The 20833-nt window shown below is 39.6% G+C and overlaps 1 protein-coding gene across 3 annotated transcripts in view; it reads left to right on the forward strand.

Annotated features, from left to right (window-relative positions):
* The window catches only part of RAB31 (RAB31, member RAS oncogene family), a 129631-nt gene that overhangs the window by 48268 nt on the left and 60530 nt on the right, over positions 1–20833 (forward strand). For all 3 annotated transcript variants that reach the window (XM_081096869.1, XM_081096870.1, XM_081096871.1), the window contains 2 exons: positions 607–686; positions 12085–12166. In XM_081096869.1, the coding sequence (XP_080952995.1) occupies positions 607–686; positions 12085–12166 (162 nt within the window). The remainder of the gene's footprint in view (positions 1–606; positions 687–12084; positions 12167–20833) is intronic.

Consider the following 20833-nt stretch of genomic DNA (forward strand, 5'->3'; position numbering starts at 1 on the left):
ATTGTAAGTTCAATCTCTGGTCAGGACACATACAGGAGTCAACCAATGAATGCATAGATAAGTGCAATAACAAACCGATGTTTCTCTCTCTCTCTCTCCCTCTCTCTCTCCTTCCCTCCCTCCCTCCCCCACCAATGAAAAAACCTTACAAAAAAGAAATACAGAAATTAAAATTCATAGGTCTCACAGGGTGATACCTAGAAAAATAGATTTTCTGAACACTGAGGTTTTGAACAAAGTCAATTCTGTCTCTACCAAAATAATGTGGTATTTTGCCAAACTTCTCTAGACTACTCTAAAAATCTCCAAATTTCTGGAAATATATGTATTGTGGACATGCCAGTTCTAGTTTAATTATTGTGTATATGTAGGACATGTTTCTAAAACTTACTTTTACCATCTTCTTTTCTTTCTGTGAAAGCAATACAATTTCATTATAGAAATTACTGGTAAGAAATAGAAGAAAATATACCCGCGGGCCCCCTTACTCCCCCACCCCACACCCACAATTAACCAGAAATGACATCTCTGTCCACTTGTTCTGTGTTTATACTAGGTTATAATTGGCACCGTTGGTATTCATGGTGTGTCCTCATTCTCTTCCAGGACACCGGGGTTGGGAAGTCAAGCATTGTGTGTCGATTTGTCCAGGATCACTTTGACCACAACATCAGCCCGACCATTGGGTAAGTTTCTGTGTGTTCCTCCCTTTCACATTTCGTCCATTCAGAGCTCTCAGAGAGGTTACACTGTGCCTGAGCCTTCAAGGGGTTTCGTCCCAGCCAGTGAGAATCAATCTCAGTGGGAAAGACTTTGACAGAAATTCCGTCACTTTTCAGTTGTAATGTCTGGGCTTACTTTCTTGTCAATGATTTTTTTTTCCTCGCCAACTATTGTCATGCTGCAGTCTCAGGTCATTTCCTTGATCTCAAAGAGTATTGTTCTGAAAATGATGCCAGCTTTCTTTCCAGATGGAAGATGAGACACAGGACAAATCCCCAAAGGCTCTGTTGTAACTTGCCTGCCAGTAAACCTGGAAATGCTGTGCACTCACATGGCAGAGGTGTCTGCCCAGTCTGTGGGAGAGATTGATTTTCATGTTCTAGATTAATCGAGTGTCGGCATTTCCATTCTGATGCTTGGGGGCGGAGGGGTGGGTTGTTTACTTCTGGGTCCCTGACCTTACATTTCCCCCTTTTCTTTGGATTCTTTTGCCAGACGTGCTTTTGCTGTGTGTTTTGCAGGTGCTTGAATTTTCACTCTCTTAGAGCTTGGCTTCACTTACTTTTCTCCCTGAAGATAGCATGATCCTTGCAGAGAGCAAAGTATCATTTTCTTCAGAAGGGAAACAATGCATGTATATATTTTGGGAATTCTGTACGATTGATGATGGGTGATTGTATCTGTTGGTTGTTTGTGGCAGGGAATAAATAAATGGAGATGCTCAAGAACAGTTGGTTGATAGGCCAGGGGTTGGAGCAGTGGAGGTGAGAAAAACCAACACATTTTGCAGTTAAAAGTGGCTTAAGGAGACATGTTCACAAAAATATATGTCAAGCCAACAAGTTAACTCTCCCAATGTCATGGATGCTGGCAGAAGACACAGGACTCCTGGGTGAGAAGCAAGGGAAATCGCAGTTGCTAGAGTATTATTTTACATTGGTTCCCTAAGCTCCATTTTTCCATAGGGTGCTGTGAAGAGGGTCAAGTGACACTCCACATGCAGTAGCTTGTGTTACAGGAGAGGAACCCCAAGTTAGGGAACCTGAATCTTTTACAATGGACAATAAACATGTCTGTGCTTTGTTCCAAAGAGATACCTTATATCTCCCTACCAAGGCTATTTGGCTATACAGACATCCTTGAAAACACAGTCAGGGAGAAAGATAGTATCTGTGCTTGCAAGAGACCCATGGAGAATTGTCTCCCAACATAGTCACTTCTGTAGATTGGGGACAGTTTTATAGAGGAAATTCTTTTCACTCTTCCCTTTAATGTACTTTTTTTCTCCTTAGTTTGCCTTTCTTGATAATAAAAGTAAGACCCATAAGAATAATTAACCCTGAAGTGTGTTTCTAGAAGAGAAACTTTCATTGTCTACTTTTTGAACTTAAAATTTTTAAAAAATAACAAATCTGAATTCCTTTTGTAATGATATTTTTTTAAAATAAAAAGGCAATACATGCTTCTACCACAAATATGGTAAATATATAAAAGTGTTAAGTCTAACTGTTATGTATAGTTATAAACATCATTATGCCTGTACAGAAGTATGTCATTTGGTCACAATCTCTTGATCAAAGCAAGTCATGTCAACCCAGATTCAAGGGAGGGGAAATAAACTCTACTTCGTGGTGGGAGGGGCAGCATGAGGAAGCCTTTCCCCGCCCCAATGAATCATTGGTAGCCAATCAAATACTGTTGACAGTGCTTTGTCTAGCAAATGCATTGTAGTTGTTTAGGGTTTTTTAAAAATTATGTATTATATGAAGACTATCTGTATTTTCTGCTTAATTTTTCTGTAAGCCTAAAATTTGTCTATAAGACACACTATTTATTAGCTAAAACATTATATATCTTTAAATTATAATGCATATTATGAAAAGTTTAGACCATACATAAATATCTAAAAACAAAAACAGTATCACACGTTACCTAACGTGTTACAGCATGTATTCTTTATCCACGTAGGTCTTCCTTATTCTTTTCCATGAATACAGATTTCTTGGAAGATGGCATAAACAGAATACTTTAAATGCTCTCTGTGCATTTTCTTGACAAAGTCAAGATTAAAGTCTAATTTTTCTGATTATAAAAGTTCATGTTCACCCTGGCTGGTATAGCTCAGTTGGTTGGAGTGTCGTCCCATAAAGCAAAGGTCATGGATTCGATTCCCAGTCAGGGCACATATGTAGGTTGTGGGTTCAATTCCAGGTTGAGGTGTGTACAGGAGGTGGCCAGTCGATGTTTTTCTCTCACATTAATCTCTCTCTCACCCTTCCTCTCTCTCTTTAAAAATCAGTAAGTATATCCTCAGGTAAGTATTAAAAATTTTTTAAAATTTCATGTTCACTCTAAAAAGCTAAAAAACACATAACTTATAAAATAGAAATCATAATATATATAGTTTTATATCCTGTTTTCTACTTATTATAAACATGTTCCTATAATGTTACATAATCTTCAAAAACATGATGAAAATAGTAGTTTTTTTCTAATTACGTACCCATTAGAAAAATTGAAAATGAAGAAAACCATGAGGAAAAATATAAAAAATTACCCATGACCTATCTCCTAGAGTAACCACTGCAAACATTGGCTGTATTTTCTTCTGGTCTTTTTCCTATATACTGTATGTATTAAATATTTTTTTCATTTAACATTATATTGTGAAAATATGCCATCAAATGTTCTTTAAAAATAATGATTTTTAATGGCTCTACTTTCATTTAAGGCATTTAGGTTGTTTAAAATATTTAAAAATATTATAAATAATGCTATGATGTATATCCTTGGGCATAAATACTTTCATGTACCTCTTTTTATTTCACTGAGTTAAACTCATAGCAATGGAGTAATTTAGTCAAAGAAAAAGAACATATTTAAAGTTATTGATGGATATTGCCACATTGTTTTTCAGAAAGGTTGTCCTTATTTTTGTATATAGTTACCAGCTTTAGAAAATTTTGTATATATGATTTTGAATTGTTTTTTCCCCTGTAGATTTCAAACTTAAACATTGCTTACACCTTCAAATTTCTTCAGAAACACAATTTTAAATGATTGTAGTATTAAATTATGTGCCCTTCTGCTTTTTATCTACATAATTTCTCACTTTTTTCTGGCAACAAGATTAAGCTCAGCTCCTCCGTTCCTATCTGTTGTCTTTTCCTGATATAGTTTATTTTCCCAATTTTAAAATTGCTCAAAATTTCTTATCTCTTCTGAGATTTTGAGAAAATGTTTCCAAACCAGTTTCAGAAAAATAAAGCCTGTAGGAACAAACAGATATTTGGAAGATGGCATAAATGGAATCCTTTTCAAAAAATTATGTGCTGCCAAAACCGGTTTGGCTCAGTGGATAGAGCGTCGGCCTGCGGACTGAAAGGTCCCAGGTTCGATTCCGGTCAAGGGCATGTACCTGGGTTGCGGGCATATCCCCAGTAGGAGATGTGCAGGAGGCAGCTGATCGATGTTTCTCTCACATTGATGTTTCTAACTCTCTATCTCTCTCCCTTCCTCTCTGTAAAAAATGAATAAAATATATTTTTAAAAAAAATTATGTGCTTATTCCTCAGCTGGTAAATTTGGCGGGCTGGCAGTGTGGCTTATAGATGTGTTTTGTTTAGCCTGGTTTAAAAAATTTAAGCTAATGATGAGGACTCTGAAGATTTTTATGTAATACACTTATATTTCTGGCTTCTTGCATAAATCAGCAGGCTTGGAGCACATGCTCTGGTGGCAGAAGCCATGCAGATGTGAGCCAGAGGTGCTCTACTCCCTGTGGGTGGGCGGGCTCTCTCTGCTCCATGTTGTCCCCTCTATTATTATTGTTGCTACTATTATTTTTACCAGTATTTTACTCCTAGCCCGCTTTGCTCATTTACATGTCCTACTTGGCCCCATAGACACTTCAGTTCATGTCCCTTGCACAAGAGCCTTTTTCTCAGTCACCCTGCTGGCCCCAAGGGACAGAGCAGCTAGGTAATTTGTTTAGGTAAGCTGTAAACTTGTAACTCGAACCAAGTGAGTCCACTTTTATTTTTCATTATTTTTTTCTTTATTGATTAAGGTATTACATATGTGTCCTTACCCCCCCCCCATGCCCCTCCCCCCACCTCCCGCTCATGCCCTCACCCCCCTAGTGTCTGTGTCCATTGGTTAGGCTTATATGCATGCATACAAGTCCTTTGGTTGATCTCTCCCCCTTACCCCCACCCTCCCCTACCTTTCCTCTGAGGTTTGACGGTCTGATAAATGCTTCTCTGTCTCTGGATCTGTTTTTGTTCATCAGTTTATGTTGTTCATTATATTCCATAAATGAGTGAGATCATGTGATATATATATCTTTCTCTGACTGGCTTATTTCACTTAGCATAATGCTCTCCAGGTCCATCCATGCTGTTGCAAATGGGAGGAGTTCCTTCCTTTTTACAGCAGCGTAGTATTCCATTATGTAGATGTACCACGGTTTTTTAATCCACTCATCTGCTAATGGGCACTTAGGCTATTTCCAAATCTTAGCTATGGTGAATTGTGCTGCTATGAACATGGGGGTGCATATATCCTTTCTGATTGGTGTTTCTGGTTTCTTGGGATATATTCCTAGAAGTGGGATCACTGGGTCAAATGGGAGTTCCATTTTTAGTTTTTTGAGGAAACTTTACACTGTTGTCCACAGTGGCTGCACCAGTCTGCATTCCCACTAGCAGTGCATGAGGGTGAGGGTTCCTAGTCATGGGAAACGATAAGAATTAACTCTTTCAATGCTAAGACAATGACATTTCATAGCCTATGGCCTTTTCCCAATGAGAATGTGGTCTCAGTGGGAAGAACGAGGGTGCACTTTAACTCACTTTTAAAGTGCACCCTCGTTCTTCCCACTGAGATCACATTCTCATTGGGAAAAGGCCATAGGCTATGAAATGTCATTGTCTTAGCATTGAAAGAGTTAATTCTTATCATCTCCTGTGACTCATCCTGAAAAATCTTGGCTCTGCTATTCAAGCAGATTGTGTTAACATCCTGTGTGTGTGTGTGTGTGTGTGTGTGGTGTATCTCCCTCTCTATTCTAACTTTTACAAGGACATTGGGTTATTTCTGCCAGATTTCGATTCCCACAGATAATGAAGTCAGTTCAGTATTTTCGATGCTCCTTCTCTACCACTCTGGAAGGAAATCCATAGAGATGAAAAGACACTTGAGCGTCTTAAGATTGAAAGCTAGCAAAGAGGCTGAAAAAAAAAAACACCCTAAACAACCAAAAGATTAATGATCAATCTTGATTCTAAATATTGATAGTCTTTGTTCTAGTGGCAAGAAATCAGGAACAGAGGAGAGTATGTACATGTGTGTGTGCATACATATGTGTGTATTTGTATAAATGTATATACATATATAGGATATGCATATTACTGTTACTAAAGCTGTTCCTCACAGGCTTATTGTGTATCAAGGGGAAATTTCACAGATGTTATTTCCTCATTTGATCCTAAAACAGCCCTCTACGTCATGTAGAGTAGATATTGGTCCTGTTTCACAGGTGAATAAACTGAGGGACTTTCTAAGTGCTCATTCCACTCAGACCGGCAGTGAGGGCCTCTGCATTCTTTCCTGACTTTGCCTTCAGGTTCTTCTTTGACCAAGGTCAGTGTGGTCTTTTGGGTCTCAGAAGCCCCCACTGTCCCTATCTGTAAACTGAAGGGGTTGGCCTGGATATTTTTTGTTTTTTCCCAGCTCTAACATCTATGATCCTGAGATTTTAAAGGCATGAACTTAGTTTTCCAAGTCTGAGAACTGTTAAAGAATAGGTTTGATGTAGCATTTATCCTGTTGCCTAGGACATATTGAAGAATGAGTGAAAATCTTCCTTATATCAGAGTAAAAACAAAAATAAATTCAAAAACAGAATATTGATATAGCTGTCTACATCAAGCATGTCAAACTCACGGCCTGTGGGCCACATGTGGCCCACAATAAATACTTTTGTGGCCTAGCTAATATAACGGTATATAAGAAACGTTTTAATAAAAATTTCATAACTTAATTTTTTTTCTTTTTTTTATTATTATTATTAGTTAAAGTATTACAAATGTGTCCTCATCCCCCCCATTAACCCCCAACCTCCCCCCGACACACAAACTCATGCTCCCATCCCCCCGTTGTCCATGTTCATTGGTTTGGCTTATATACATGCATACAAGTCCTTCTGTTGATTTCTTCCCCTTACCCCCGCCTGCCCCTACTTTCCTTCTGGGGTTTGATAGCCTGATCGCTGTTTCTCAGTCTTTGGGTCTGTCCCTTTTCATCAGTCTATGTTGTTCTCTATAATCCACAAATGAGTGAGATCATGTGGTACATAACTTAATTTTTATACTATCCTGTTATACATAATTATTAATAACGAACTACAACGTTCGCTAATGACTGATTACTTTAATCGCGTTGCGTTCATTTCCCTTACACACCTTACGTGCAGGCGCACCATTTCTCTCCACTAATACTAGCAGCGAATATTTTAGCAGCCAATTGCCACATCATTAGTCTTGGACTGACTTGTTTGGTGTGTACAGGAAATATTTCAGTTTCAGAGAACAAGAAAAATAGGTTTATTTGCATTACGCTTATTAATTTGTGCAGTTATTCAGTGTCTGGTATGTTAATGTTCAAGAAAAAATATTAATTTTTATTAAAATGTTCTATTTTATGTTAATGATTACTCACCTATTTCAGCCTTTTGTATTCATCATGTCTCTATTGAAATAAACCTACATTTCTATGAAAATTGAAGCTTTTGTTTTTTTGTGGCCCACATAAACTTAAGCCTTGTTTATTTGGCCTGTGTTAGCCTTTGAGTTTGACATGCTTGGTCTACATAAAAGTTTAAAAGGCATTTATGCCCTCGCCGGTTTGGCTCAGTGGATAGAGTGTCTGCCTGCCGACTAAAGGGTCCCAGGTTCAATTCTGATCAAGGGCACATGCCTGGGTTGCAGGCTCGATCTTCAGTAGGGGGCATGCAGGAGGCAGCCAATCAATGACTCTCTCTCATCATTGATGTTTCTACCTCTATCTCCCTCTCCCTTCCTCTCTGAAATCAATAAAAATTATATTTTAAAAAATTAAAAAAAATTAAAGGCATTTATGACAAAAATTCCATAAGCAAAGTTAAAGGGCAAAGATTAAACTGCAAAAAATATTTTTTAAGGATACTATTACAAAGATTAGTATAAAATACGAAAACAGCATAAGAAATGGATGAGCACCCCAACTGAAAAGTGGGCAAAAGTCATGAACTAAAGATACAAAAGAAAAGCACAAGTGGATAATAAACACTAAAATGATGTTCAAACCTCTAATAAGCATGATAAAAATAGGACTGAGATGCATTTTCTACCTGTCATACTGGAAAAGATTTGAAGGCTTAGTATTGGTCGGGGAGAAGATGGTCCCATACATTGCCATGGACGTGTAGGTTGGTATAATCCACAGCAAAGTAGAGCATGTCTGCTTCTAAGAATTAACTCGAAAGAAATAGTTGTACAAGGATCCACAGATCTAGGTACAAGGATATTTATTTAATTATTGTCTTAATAATGAAAATAGTTGACCAAAATGTCTATCAATGGAGTAGTGAATAAATTTATAACATGTTGTATAACATCATTTAGATAATGATGTTCATTTGTATTTATAGAAACAGAAAGAAGCCGAAACCGGTTTGGCTCGGTGGGTAGAGCATTGGCCTGCGGACTGAAGGGTCCCGGGTTCGATTCCGGTCAAGGGCATGTACCTGGGTTGCGGGCACATCCCCAGTAGGAGATGTGCAGGAGGCGGCTGATTGATGTTTCTCTCTCATCGATGTTTCTAACTCTCTATCTCTCTCCCTTCCTCTCTGTAAAAAAATCAATAAAATATATTAAAAAAAAAAAGAAACAGAAAGATGTTCATTATATGTAAAGTAGAGAAGAAACAAAATTTATGATCAATTTTGGGGTAAAAGTTGTATAAAAATAATTTGCAAGGATATATACCAACTAATTAGTAATGATTGTGGCTAGGTGGTGAGATGGACAATTGATTTTTATTTTCTTTTTTAGCAAAGTATATGTATTGCTTTTGTAATGAGAAAAGTAATAAAGATATTTCCATTTTTGAATTATTTGTGCTCTTATCAGTAGTTTGGGATGTATTTTGAACACTTTTAAAGAAATGAAATGTCATGGGACAGAAGTTGTTTTGATAATATTTCCTCATATCACCTAAGAAAAATACGTATGATAATTAGAACTCTCTATTAACCCATAGTGCATATATGTATGTTGTGAGAATAATGAGGGAATTGCAGGAATTTATACTTTTCTCCTTGGGAATTCTGTAATTTATCTTAGGGTAAAGTGGAAGTTGAGGAAATATTACTGGGATGAGTGCTGCGTGAATACAGGGCTGGACTCTGTACTGGCCTGGGTGGGCCAGCTCGGCCATATGAAAGAGAAGGAAGACTTCCTGGCACTACCCCTAAAAACTCTAGTATGCATCTCCTAAGAATAAGAACGTAATCTTACCTAAGAATAAGAACATTATTCATACCCAGAAACTTAATTTTGATTCAATGGTAATATCTGACATATAGTCTAAATTTAAATTCCTCCAGTTGACCCAAAATATCTTTTAAAGCTGTTTTATCTCCTAATCCAGGATCCAGTCAAGGTCCATATAGTGAGTGCATTTGGTTGTTTTATTGCTTTCTTGTTTTTTTTTCTTTTTATTATTTTTGATTAAGTTACTACATATGTGTCCTTATCCCCACATTACCCCCCCACCCCCCCCCTACTCATGCCCTCACCCCCCTGTTGTCTGTGTCCATTGGTTAGGCCTATATGCTTGCATATAAGTCCTTTGGTTGATCTCTCCCTCTTACCCCCATCCTCCCCTACCTTTCCTCTGAGGTTTGACAGTCTGATCGATGCTTCTCTGTCTCTGGACCTGTTTTTGTTCATCAGTTTATGTTGTTCATTATATTCCATAAATGAGTGAGATCATGTGATATTTATCTTTCTCTGACTGGCTTATTTCACTTAGCATAATGCTCTCCAGTTCCATCCATGCTGTTGCAAATGGTAAAAACTCCTTTTTTACTGCAGCATAGTATTCCACTGTGTAGATGTACCACAGTTTTTTAATCCACTCATCTACTGATGGGCACTTAGGCTGTTTCCAAATCTTAGCTATGGTGAATTGTACTGCTATGAATGTAGGGGTGCATATATCCTTTCTGACTGGTGTTTCTAGTTTCTTGGGATATATTCCTAGAAGTGGGATCACTGGGTCAAATGGGAGTTCTATTTTTAGTTTTTTGAGGAAACTCCATACTGTTGTCCACAGTGGCTGCACCAGTCTGCAATCCCACCAGCAGTGCACAACGGTTCCTTTTTCTCCACATCCTTGCCAGCACTCTACATCCTCGCCAACAAATCCTTCGTTTGTTAATTTGTTGATGATAGCCATTCTGACAGGTGTGAGATGGTACCGCATTGTCGTTTTGATGTGCATCTCTCGGATGATTTGTGACTTTGAGCATGTTTTTATATGTTTCTTGGCCTTCCTTCTGTCTTCTTTCGAAACTATTTATTTAGGTCCGTTTCCCATTTTTTGATTGGGTTGTTTATCTTCCTTTTGTTAAGTTGTATGAGTTCCCTGTAAATGTTGGAGATTAAACCCTTATCGGTGATAACCTTTGCAAATATGTTCTCCCATGCAGAGGGCTTTCTTGTTGTTTTGTTGATGGTTTCTTTTGCTGTGCAAAAGCTTTTTATTTTGATGTAGTCCCATTTGTTTATTTTCTCTTTAGTTTCCATTGCCCTAGGAGCAGTATCAGTGAAGAAATTGCTTCGGCATATGTCTGAGATTTTGCTGCCTGTGGATTCCTCTAGTATTTTTATTTATGCTTTCTTCTTTCTTAATCTAGATTCTAGAACAATCTCCATGCCTTCTGTTTTGTTTGCTTTTCATAATATTGACTTATTTGAAGCATTCAGGCCAGTTACCTTATAAAACCTTCCACATCCTGGATTTGCCTGACTGTTTCCTCATGACTGAATTCAGATGAAACATTTTTTGGCTAGAACGCTGTACAGGAGATGTATGTACTTATTCCATCACAGGAGGAGGCTTCTCATGTCTGGTTGTCCACTATTGGGGATGCTTGCTGTTTTTTATTGAAGGAGAAGCTTTATCTTTCTCAAAGAAGTCAAGGGTATTAAATATTTCTTGTTTAGATTTTTACATCTTTCATGAGCTCAATGAAAAAGCTTGTTAAGAGAAAATATACAAAAAGAAAAAGAACTCATGAACACAGGTTACACCGTGGTAACTGCAGGAGGTAGAGGGGGATAGGTGGAGGTGGAAGAGGGTATATGGGGAATAAATGGTGATAGAAAATAAATTACATAAAAATAGATTTAAATTAAATAAAACTATAAATACTGGAAATAAAAAAGAAAATATGCAAAAAGAAAATACCAAGTGTTTCATTATCTACTGAGAATTTCAAATTTCCTTTTTTTGTTGAGAAAGCATAACTATTTATTTAAACGATCCATCTTTACCCCTGCATGTATGCAAGTAGGATGGGAATAAGATAGTATTCTTTTTGGTGCTGCTAGTGTGAGATTGATAGCAAGGTAAAGATGTAAGGTAATTGTTTTAAAAATATTTTTATTGATATTTTTATGGAGAGAGAGAGAAGAAGGAAGAGGGAGAGAGGGAAACATTGATGTGAGAGCAGAACATTGATTGGCTGCCTCCTGTAATCCCCTTACCAGGGATCAACCCACAACCCAGGTATGTGCCCTGACCAGGAATTGAACCAGCAGCCTTTTGCTTCATGGGACAACACCCAACCAATGGAGCCACATAGGCCCGGGCAAGGCAATTTTTTTTACTTGTGCCATTGCAAGGCCCAAACTGGAAAATGTCCAAATATCAGCTGTCCTTCCACTCTTAATTGTTATAATAAGTTTTTAAAATCTACAGTTTCATTTGCTTTTATGATCTTGGTCATCTTGTCTGAGAACACCTGATGATAAATGTTTTTGAAAACAGTATTTTGAATACATTCTTTGCCGTTTTTCCTCTTCTAAAACCTCCAGCTGGACTAACAGAAAATGTAGAGTATTTTCTTTTGGGTGACAGAATCCTAACAGCCCTCCTTTCCTCTTTGTGGCCCTTCAAGGACAAAGATGATATGGATCTTTAATGTTAAATTAAATAAAATGAGTCATAATGTTAACTTGTTTGAAACAGAAGTCTTTTTGAAGATTGTAGAGGATAACTGGTAATGTGGAGATGTTGATTGTGTTTTTTCAGGGCGTCTTTTATGACCAAAACTGTGCCTTGTGGAAATGAACTTCACAAATTCCTCATCTGGGATACTGCTGGTCAGGAACGGGTAAGCATACCTTGTTGTTGGCTTTCAAAAGAAAATACTAAGATCACTTTCTGAAGGGTTCTTTGTATTTGGCAAGACTCTAGTAGTTGCAAGTGACAGAAACCCAGCTGGAAATGATTAAAACAAAAAAGGAAACGTACTCTTTAGCTATGAGAAAAATGTAAGGGGGGTGCCTATTTGAAGGCAGGACTGACTTCAAGTCCTTCAATGTATTGTCAGAGGCACCCAACTCTATTCCTTTTCTTTGCGAGGCTTACCTCTAGATTAGCTTCATAAGGCAGACCCTTTTCTTCCCTTCACTAAGGGTGGCAAACAACTCTGCCTGCATTCTGACACCTTAGCATTCTAGTGAAGGAAAACACTTCTTTCCCAAGAGTTGCACTCTGTGTCTTGGTACCTGAGGGTTCTCTTTGGTCATTTGGGTCACGTGCTCACTCTTGAACTTGATGCTGTACTGAGTTGGGAGGGGTGGGGGGGGGAAGGTTGGCACTCCTACTAGTAGCACCAGGTAATATCCTTACCCCAGAGCTATCAGCTCCATCTGAGTCACATTGGCTGCAAGTCAGATAGTCTTTGTTCCCCAAATAAAGTCTGGGTTCTCTAACTGGAAAATGGGGGAATAGACATTGGGTTACTAGAACAGTAGATGACTCCTCTCTAATTCTTAATTCTTTTTATTTGCTGAAAATATTTATGGAAAAGATTATTTAAGAAGCTCATGTCTTTTAGATTTTAAAAAGTGAAATAGTAGACACCAACACACGGTGCCTATAACAGAATTTGTGTAATAACTAGATTGTATATTATCAAAGTTGAAAGGGGTGGTCAGGATAAATGAAGCACAGGGATAACCAATATCTTGTCTTAACTGAGAGTTTTCAGCTGATTAAAACTTTCATCAGAGCAAATAATTATGGAGTAAGATAGGTTGAACTTTCCCTTGTCTGATCCAAACACAAAGGTCAGCTTCTCTACCTACCCCATTTAAAATGTCAATACTTCCCTCCTTTTCCCGCCTTCTGTAGCTCTTACCACCTTCTAATATACTATTTAATTCACTTAATTATTCATTTATTTTATATATATATATATATATATATATATATATATATATATATAATGTATATTTTTTATCCTCACCAAAGGATATATTTTTTAATTGTTTTCAAGAGAGAGGAAGGGAGGCAAGGAGGGAGGAAGAGAGAAAGAGAAACATCAATTGGTTACCCCCTGTACGTGCCCTGACTGGGGATTAAATCTGCAACCTTTTGGTGTATGGGACAACACTCCAACCACTGATCCACCTGGCCAGCGCACTTACTCTGTTTATTGCCTCTCTCCCTCAAAGGAAGAGAATCCAGGGTTCTGGATAACCCAGTGGTCAGCAAACTGTGGCTCGCGAGCCACATGAGGCTCTTTGGCCCCTTGAGTGTGGCTCTTCCACAAAATACCACATGCAGGTGTGCACGTACAGTGCGATTGAAACTTCGTGGCCCATGCGCAGAAGTCGGTATTTTGTGGAAGAGCCACACTCAAGGGGCCAAAGAGCTGCATGTGACTCGCGAGCTGCAGTTTGCCAACCCCTGGGATAACCCATCATTTTCATTATCAGCTTCTAACAAATAAGAGTATGTTTATTATAATTTTCATTTTATATAAGTCCTCATTTAAAACTAACTTTCCAGCGTTTATAGATTAAAACCTTTAAAAAACTCCTTAAAAAAAAAAAGAAAATTAGGACAAATCTTCTGGCCTACAAATGCTAACCTCATTAGAATGTCTTTTATTTTGCTACTAAATTAAAAGGACAGACTTGCATACATGAAGCCACTGCCTGAAACATCTCTTCAACTCTGTTAGTCAGCTGTGCACGCTGACTCCTGAAATGAGGGGGGCGGATTGAAGGAAAACGTGTCTTCTTAGAGGCATCTTCGTTACATACTTTTGTGTTCTTTGTAGTTGTTCTGCTAGTTTTTTGGGGTTTTGGTTGTTAATGAAACTTAAACAGTGGAATTTTCTTGCTCCCCCTTTTTACTTTTGGCCATGAAATAGTTGCTTTTGCAGCTGCTTTTAATGAATGTAATAAGTCTGTTTTACAAATAGCTGGTTTAATATTAGCAGGACTGCTGCTTCTATGACTGGCTGCTGTGTCCCGAGGGCTTGCTGTATGTATTCTATGCACTATTCTGAGTGCGTTCTGTGCTAACACATTAGTTCTCTCACAGCACTCTGAGGCAGCGGCTGTTTCTCTCCCCATTCACGGGTGAGGTCACCGAGGCATAGAGAGGTTAAGTAACTTGCTCAGGGTCACACAGTCAATACGGTATAAAGCTGAAATTTGAATCCAGTAGTCTGGGTCCTGAGATTTATAGTTTTATTCTGATAGAACAACCGCACAAATGCTATACAGCTGAAAGTAAAATTATCCAAAATTTCACTACCCAGATATTCCCACTATTGACATTAGATGGCCATTCTTCAGGTATCTCACTATGTATGTGTTGATAATTATGTCAGTGGGATCATGATTCTTCATAATCTGCTGTTTTCATTTGATAATACCATTTTCTACAGGGAGATTTCTGTATGATGTAAGCAGAGCATTTGCTATTTACCTACCTATTCTGAAATAACATTCAAGGGGTTGACTGCTTTTGGTGAAATTTGGTACTCTCAAGTGACTATGTGGTTTGTAGTTTGGCTCACTTACCATCTCAAAGCAAAACAGCAATAGAAAAAATTTTATATGATTGTATTTCTAATTATTGTAATTGCTTTTCCTAAAATTTGGCTATTAGATATCTATTACTATATTGCTATGTCTGTACTTTTAAAAGAGTCCTATTATATATGTTATATTAGTATTATATATCTGATTAGTGTTATAGATTGCTACAATTATTAGTTTTATATGTGCAAGGCAAAACTCCATAGCATTGCTTCAGGGATGAGCAGTTAAAATTTGGATGTTAATTTCAGGTGAATGCTTTTTAGAATCTATATTTGTGGAGAGAGTGTGAGCAATGTCTACATGGCCTTTGTGGCCGTCAGTCCCTCTAACCCTCGAAGGCCTGATCTAGTTATCCTCCGGCTGTCCTTGCCTTGTGTCCCTTGGTGCAGTCTTGCATCTCTCTAGTGATGGCAATTTTTCAATCGTGTTGGCAGCTTATTGCTAGACTTAATCGTGCTTGTAATGACGTTGCCTAATGTTCGAGCTAAAAATAAACTCCCCGCTGTTGCTTGTGCCTACTGCTGTTTGTTCTGTCTCATTAATTATTGGAGTCCAGTGCATTTTATTATCCCTCCTTATCTTTGTAGAAATATGCTACTGTTCTCCTTAGTTTTCATAATTTTAAACAAACAAAATCTCTTTGGATTTATGATTTGACAATATAAAGACACTAGAGGCCCGGTGCACAGAAATTTGTGAACTCGGGGGGAAGGGGGGGTCCCTCAGCCCGGCCTGTGCCCTCTCGCAGTCTGGGACCCCTCGGGAGATAACGACCTGCTGGCTTAGGCCTGCTCCCGGGTGTCAGAGGGCAGGCCCAATCCCTAGGTGCAGCCCCTGGTCGGGCTCAGAGCAGGGCCGATTGGGGAGTTGGGGCGCCGCCCCTGTCATGCACAGAGCAGGGTGGATCGGGAGGTTGCGATGCCACCCTCAGTCATGCTCAGGGTAGGGCTGATTGGGGGTTTGGGGCACCGCCCCCTGTCACACTCAAGGCAGGGTTGATGGGGAGGTTGCGGCGCCACCCCCTGTCACGCACAGAGCAGGGCCAATCAGGGGGTTGGGGCGCTGCCCCCTGTCACTCACAGAGCAGAGCCCATCGGGGGGTTGGGGCTCCATACCCTGTCACGCACAGAGTAGGGTCGATCAGGGCGTTGGGAAGCTCCCCCCTGTCACGCACAGAGCAGGGCCCATCAGGGGGTTGGGGAGCTCCCCCCTGTCACGCACAGAGTAGGGCGGATCAGGGGGTTGGGGCACTGCACCCTGTCACACTCAGGGCAGGGCCGATAGAGAGGTTATGGCTCTTCCCCGTCACACACAGAGCAGGGCCCGTGGGGGGTGGTTGGGGCATCTCCCTCTATCACCCACAGAGCAGGGCCGATCAGGGGGTTGGGGCGCTGCCACTGTCACACTCAGGGCAGGGCCGATGGGGAGGTTATGGCTCTACCCCATCACACACAGAGCAGGGCCCGTGGGGGGGGGGGCGGGGTTTTGGGGCGCCACACCCTGTCACACACAGAGCAGGGCCGATCAGGGGGTTGGGGCACCACAGCCTGTCACAGACAGCCGCAGGGCGATCATGGGGTTGGGGAGCTCCCCCCTATCAGGCAGAGAGCAGGGCTGATCAGGGGGTAGGGGTACCTTCTCCTGTCACAAACAGAGTAGGGCCGATAGGGAGGTTGTGGCCCCGCCCCCTGTCACACACAGAGCCGCAGGGCTATCAAGGGGTTTGGGCGCTGCCCCCTGTCATGCTGATCCCGGTGCCGGGAGGCCTCACGGCTCTGCTGATCCCGGTGCTGGGAGGCATATTACCCTTTTACTATATAGGGTAGAGGCCTGGTACACGGGTGGGGGCCGGCTGGTTTGCCCTGAAGGGTGTCCTGGATCAGGGTGGGGGTCCCCACTGGGGTGCCTGGCCAGCCTGGGTGAGGGGATGATGGCTGTTTGCAGCTGGTCACACACCCTTCAGGGTGGGGGTCCCCACTGGGGTGCCTGGCCAGTCTGGGTGATGGGCTGAGGGCTGTTTTCAGGCTGGCAGGTGACTGAAGCTCCCAACCGCTCCTTTTTTTCTTTTTTTTAATTCTGGGCCATCTTTAGCTCTGAGGCTCCAGCTCTTAGGCCTCCGCTGCTGAAAGCAGGTATCTGGCCTTTGTTTACCTTCTGTATTTGAAACAATGTTGCGATCCTGCTGGCTGAAGCCTGGCGGACTAAAGCAGGTTTCTGGGGTTTTGTTTAGCTTCTATATTTGTAACATAGTTGCTTAGAGTTGCAGCTCAGAGGCCAGCAGCGGCAGGCGGGGAACATTGGAGTCCTCCGTCACTGAAGCAAGCAAGCCTCATGTTAGCTTCCAGCTGCCTGGCTGCCAGCCGCCATCTTGGCTGGCAGTTAATTTGCATATTGCCCTGATTAGCCAATGGGAAGGGTAGCGGTCGTACGCTAATTACCATGTTTCTCTTTTATTAGATAGGATGGATCTGTGTCCTCTAAGGAGGATAATGCACAGCCCAATTCTTTGCATGCATTAATTAGTCAATATTTGCTTATTTGTGGACAGAGTGAACCAACTTCTGCCTAGCATACATGGTATTCTGTTTAACGCCCTACTTGCTGCCCCGTACTAATTCTATATTATATTTGTGGCATAATTCATATTCTTGAAAAATTACTTTCCCCTCTGAGCACTGGGAACGTGAAAGGATTCTCCTCCTCTTCCCTCTCTTTGTATAAGAGAACTTTCATTCTTGATTTGCTGTCTTACTTTTCATTCAATCACATATCATGGGCACCCTTTGATTCTTTCAGTGGCAAATTGTAATACGCAGAGTGCCTCTGTAAAAAAAGGTTTAAAAAAATTAATCATTTCCAATTGATTGTTGAATCCAATTTGTTAAAAGCTCAACATTTTTAAGATTTGTGCAATTAGTTTATTGCTGCCAAGGAGGGTGTTGAGAGGGGAGAGTGTGGGCTTTTGCGGGTTTTCACCCTGTCCTCTTCAGATGGGCTGTGCTGGTTTCTGTTTCATGCTAAGCTGTGAGGAAGAGCAGCAGTAGCTCAGAAGGATGTGTGCAGGAACCACAGCTCAGAGAAGTCCCAGGGGAGAAAAAGGAATTGATCTGCCCAGCCCTGTCCTCCCATCTTCTATCCAGCAGGATTTGTGTGGGGAGATGAGAGAGACTTCTTTCCCATTCAGTTTTCTTTAGACTTCTTTCTTTGTTTTTCTGCTAAGTTGGGATCCATAATATCCTTATTGCTGTTAAAATATTCTCATCACAATAGGATATGCAACCTTCATTTCCTAGATGTGTGCTTCCAAATCATTCTGTTTCTGCTGTAAAACACAATCACAATCCATAGGATAACAGAATTGAAAATGTCAGTATCTCGGAAGAATTTCAGGCTTCATTCCCTTGGTTTGATCCATCAGAGCAGCATTATTTTATTTTATTTATTTATTTATTTATTTATTTATTTATTTATTTATTTATTTATTTATATTGATTTCAGAGAGGAAAGGAGAGGGAGTTAGAAACATCAATGATGAGTGAGAATCATTGATTGGCTACTGCCTACACGCCTCCTCCTGGGGACCAAGCCTGCAACTGGGGAATTGAATGTAACCTGGTTCATAGGTTGATGCTCAACCATTGAACCATACCAGCCCAGCAGAGCAACACTATTTTCAGAATCTAATATGGAAAATATTAATATTTTTATTCTTTGCTTTCATTTGGTTGAAGTCTGTGTTATAGCTGCCTGTCCTTCCTAGTGGACTGCCTGAGTCATAATGGTTTTATTTATATAATCTGGGTTTTAAATGAACCACAGTCACAAATTCCACAAAGGTGAATTAGTGATTCCATTATTAGCATAAAAACTTTTCATTACTCTACAAACACATCTGAAGTTGAATAGATTTACTTCTGAAATAAAACGAATTACTTTATGTGTTTTAAAGATGAAATTGGAGAGCACATAGACAAGACTAAAAAAGTCTCCTCCCAAATCCTTTAGCCCTAGGCTAATTTCAGTGTCTAGATTTGCTTAATCTGGATGATTCATGTAAATGGAATGCTAATCTGTGTTTTTTTGTGACTAGCTTCGTTCACATAGCATAGTGTCACCAAGGTTCATCTGTGTTGTAATCTAGGTCAGTGCTTCTTTCCTTTTAATGGCTGATTAATATTTCATTGTATGAAAGTACAACATTTTGTTTATCCACTTGTAGTTGACGGATGTTTGGGTTGTTTCCACTTTTATGAAAATAATGGTGTTTTATGAACATTCATGTACGCGTTTTGGTGCAGATGCATGCTTTAAAAAAATCTCTTTGTTACATATCTAGGAATGAAATTGATGGGTTATATGGTAATACAACATGAAGCATTTTGAGAACCTGCCAAAGTATTTTCTAAAGTGGCTGTACCATTTTACATTCCTACTGGTAGTGTTTGAGGTTCCAATTTCTCCCCATTCTTGCCAACACTTGTCTTTGCCTAACTCAAGGCCACAAAGATTTACTCCTTTATGTTCTATGAATTTTATAGTTTTAGCTCTTACATTTAGCTCTATGATCTATTTGTTGTTAACTTTCGTATATTTTGTAAGGTGGGGATTCATCTTCATTCTTTGCATGTTAGGTAGGATCATACAAAATCAGTTGTCACACGCAATACAATATATTGAAAAGAGTCTTCTTTGCCCAATTAGTTGTCTTTGCACCTTTGTTTAAAATGAATTGGCCACAAATGTGAGGGTTTAATTCCTGACTCTCAGTTCTATTCCTTTGATCTAAAATTTTATCCTTATGCCAGTACCACATTGCCCTGATTACTGTAACTTTTTCGTAAGTTTTGAAATTGGGAAGTGAGTCCTCCAACTTTATTTTTCTTTTTCAAGATCATTTGGGCTATTCTGGGTCCATTGCATTTCCACATGAATTTTAGGATCAGCTTGTAAATTTTTACCAAAAAATCCAGCTAAGATTTTGATAGGGATTGTATTGAGTTTACAGATGAATTTGAGGTTACTGTTTCTTTATTTAAATTATAAGTGATGAGCAAGTTGTGTGCTATCTTCCTCTCTTTGGAGATTATGCATGGACTGGAAATGCAGCCTTGACTTCAAAGTGGTATTTGAAGAAAAATTCTAAATCAAGTATTAAATCTTTTAAATGTTAAATGTGTTTCCTGTAGTAAACTCATATAGAACCATAAACAAGGTTATATTTGTCAAGTTATCACTTAAAACTTACCAAACCATGATTAGACTTGAAATTTATGATATTTGACTAAATTGTTTATTTAAAGAAATACTCTATCTTCAAAACAGTATTATTTGAAGCTGATTTAGTTTTTTTCCCCCAGCAGTGTTTTCTAACTCAGGACCAGACTTTATACATACCTTAATACATACTGCCAAAGATAATATGATAATATTCTGAAACTCATGGATTCAAAAGGCTTACACTTTTCTAGTGAGTGCATGAACTCTTTTTCAATTGTGAGATATTTCAAGTATTCCAGAAAAGTTCAGAAAATAATATAATAAACAACTCTAATTGTACCACCGTGGTTCCCTTAATCTTTAGTTGCTCCTTCTGTCAGAAGTTTTCCTTGAACCCTGGGAAAGTCACACCTGTGCCCTCCAGGAGCTGACAGTTCAGTGGATGCAGTCATGGAATCTGAGCCCTATGTGCTGTTTAACCCTACTGCTTGTTTGCCTGCATTGGCTTAATTTTGTAAGTGCCTACCAGTCTACCATTATTTGGAAGGTTTGGTGATTGGGTAACCTGTGCTCAGAGGGCCAGGATGCAAAGCTGTGGCATAAATACTGGGTCTGAGAAAGAAAAGAGAAACAAAAGCTGTCAACATCTGAGGTCAAGGTCAGGCTTTAACATCAAAAGAATCTCTCTCCTCTCTCCTCTCTCCTCTCTCCTCTCTCCT

Source organism: Myotis nattereri, assembly GCF_964212035.1.
Source record: "Myotis nattereri genome assembly, chromosome: 8".
Taxonomy (NCBI): domain Eukaryota; kingdom Metazoa; phylum Chordata; class Mammalia; order Chiroptera; family Vespertilionidae; genus Myotis; species Myotis nattereri.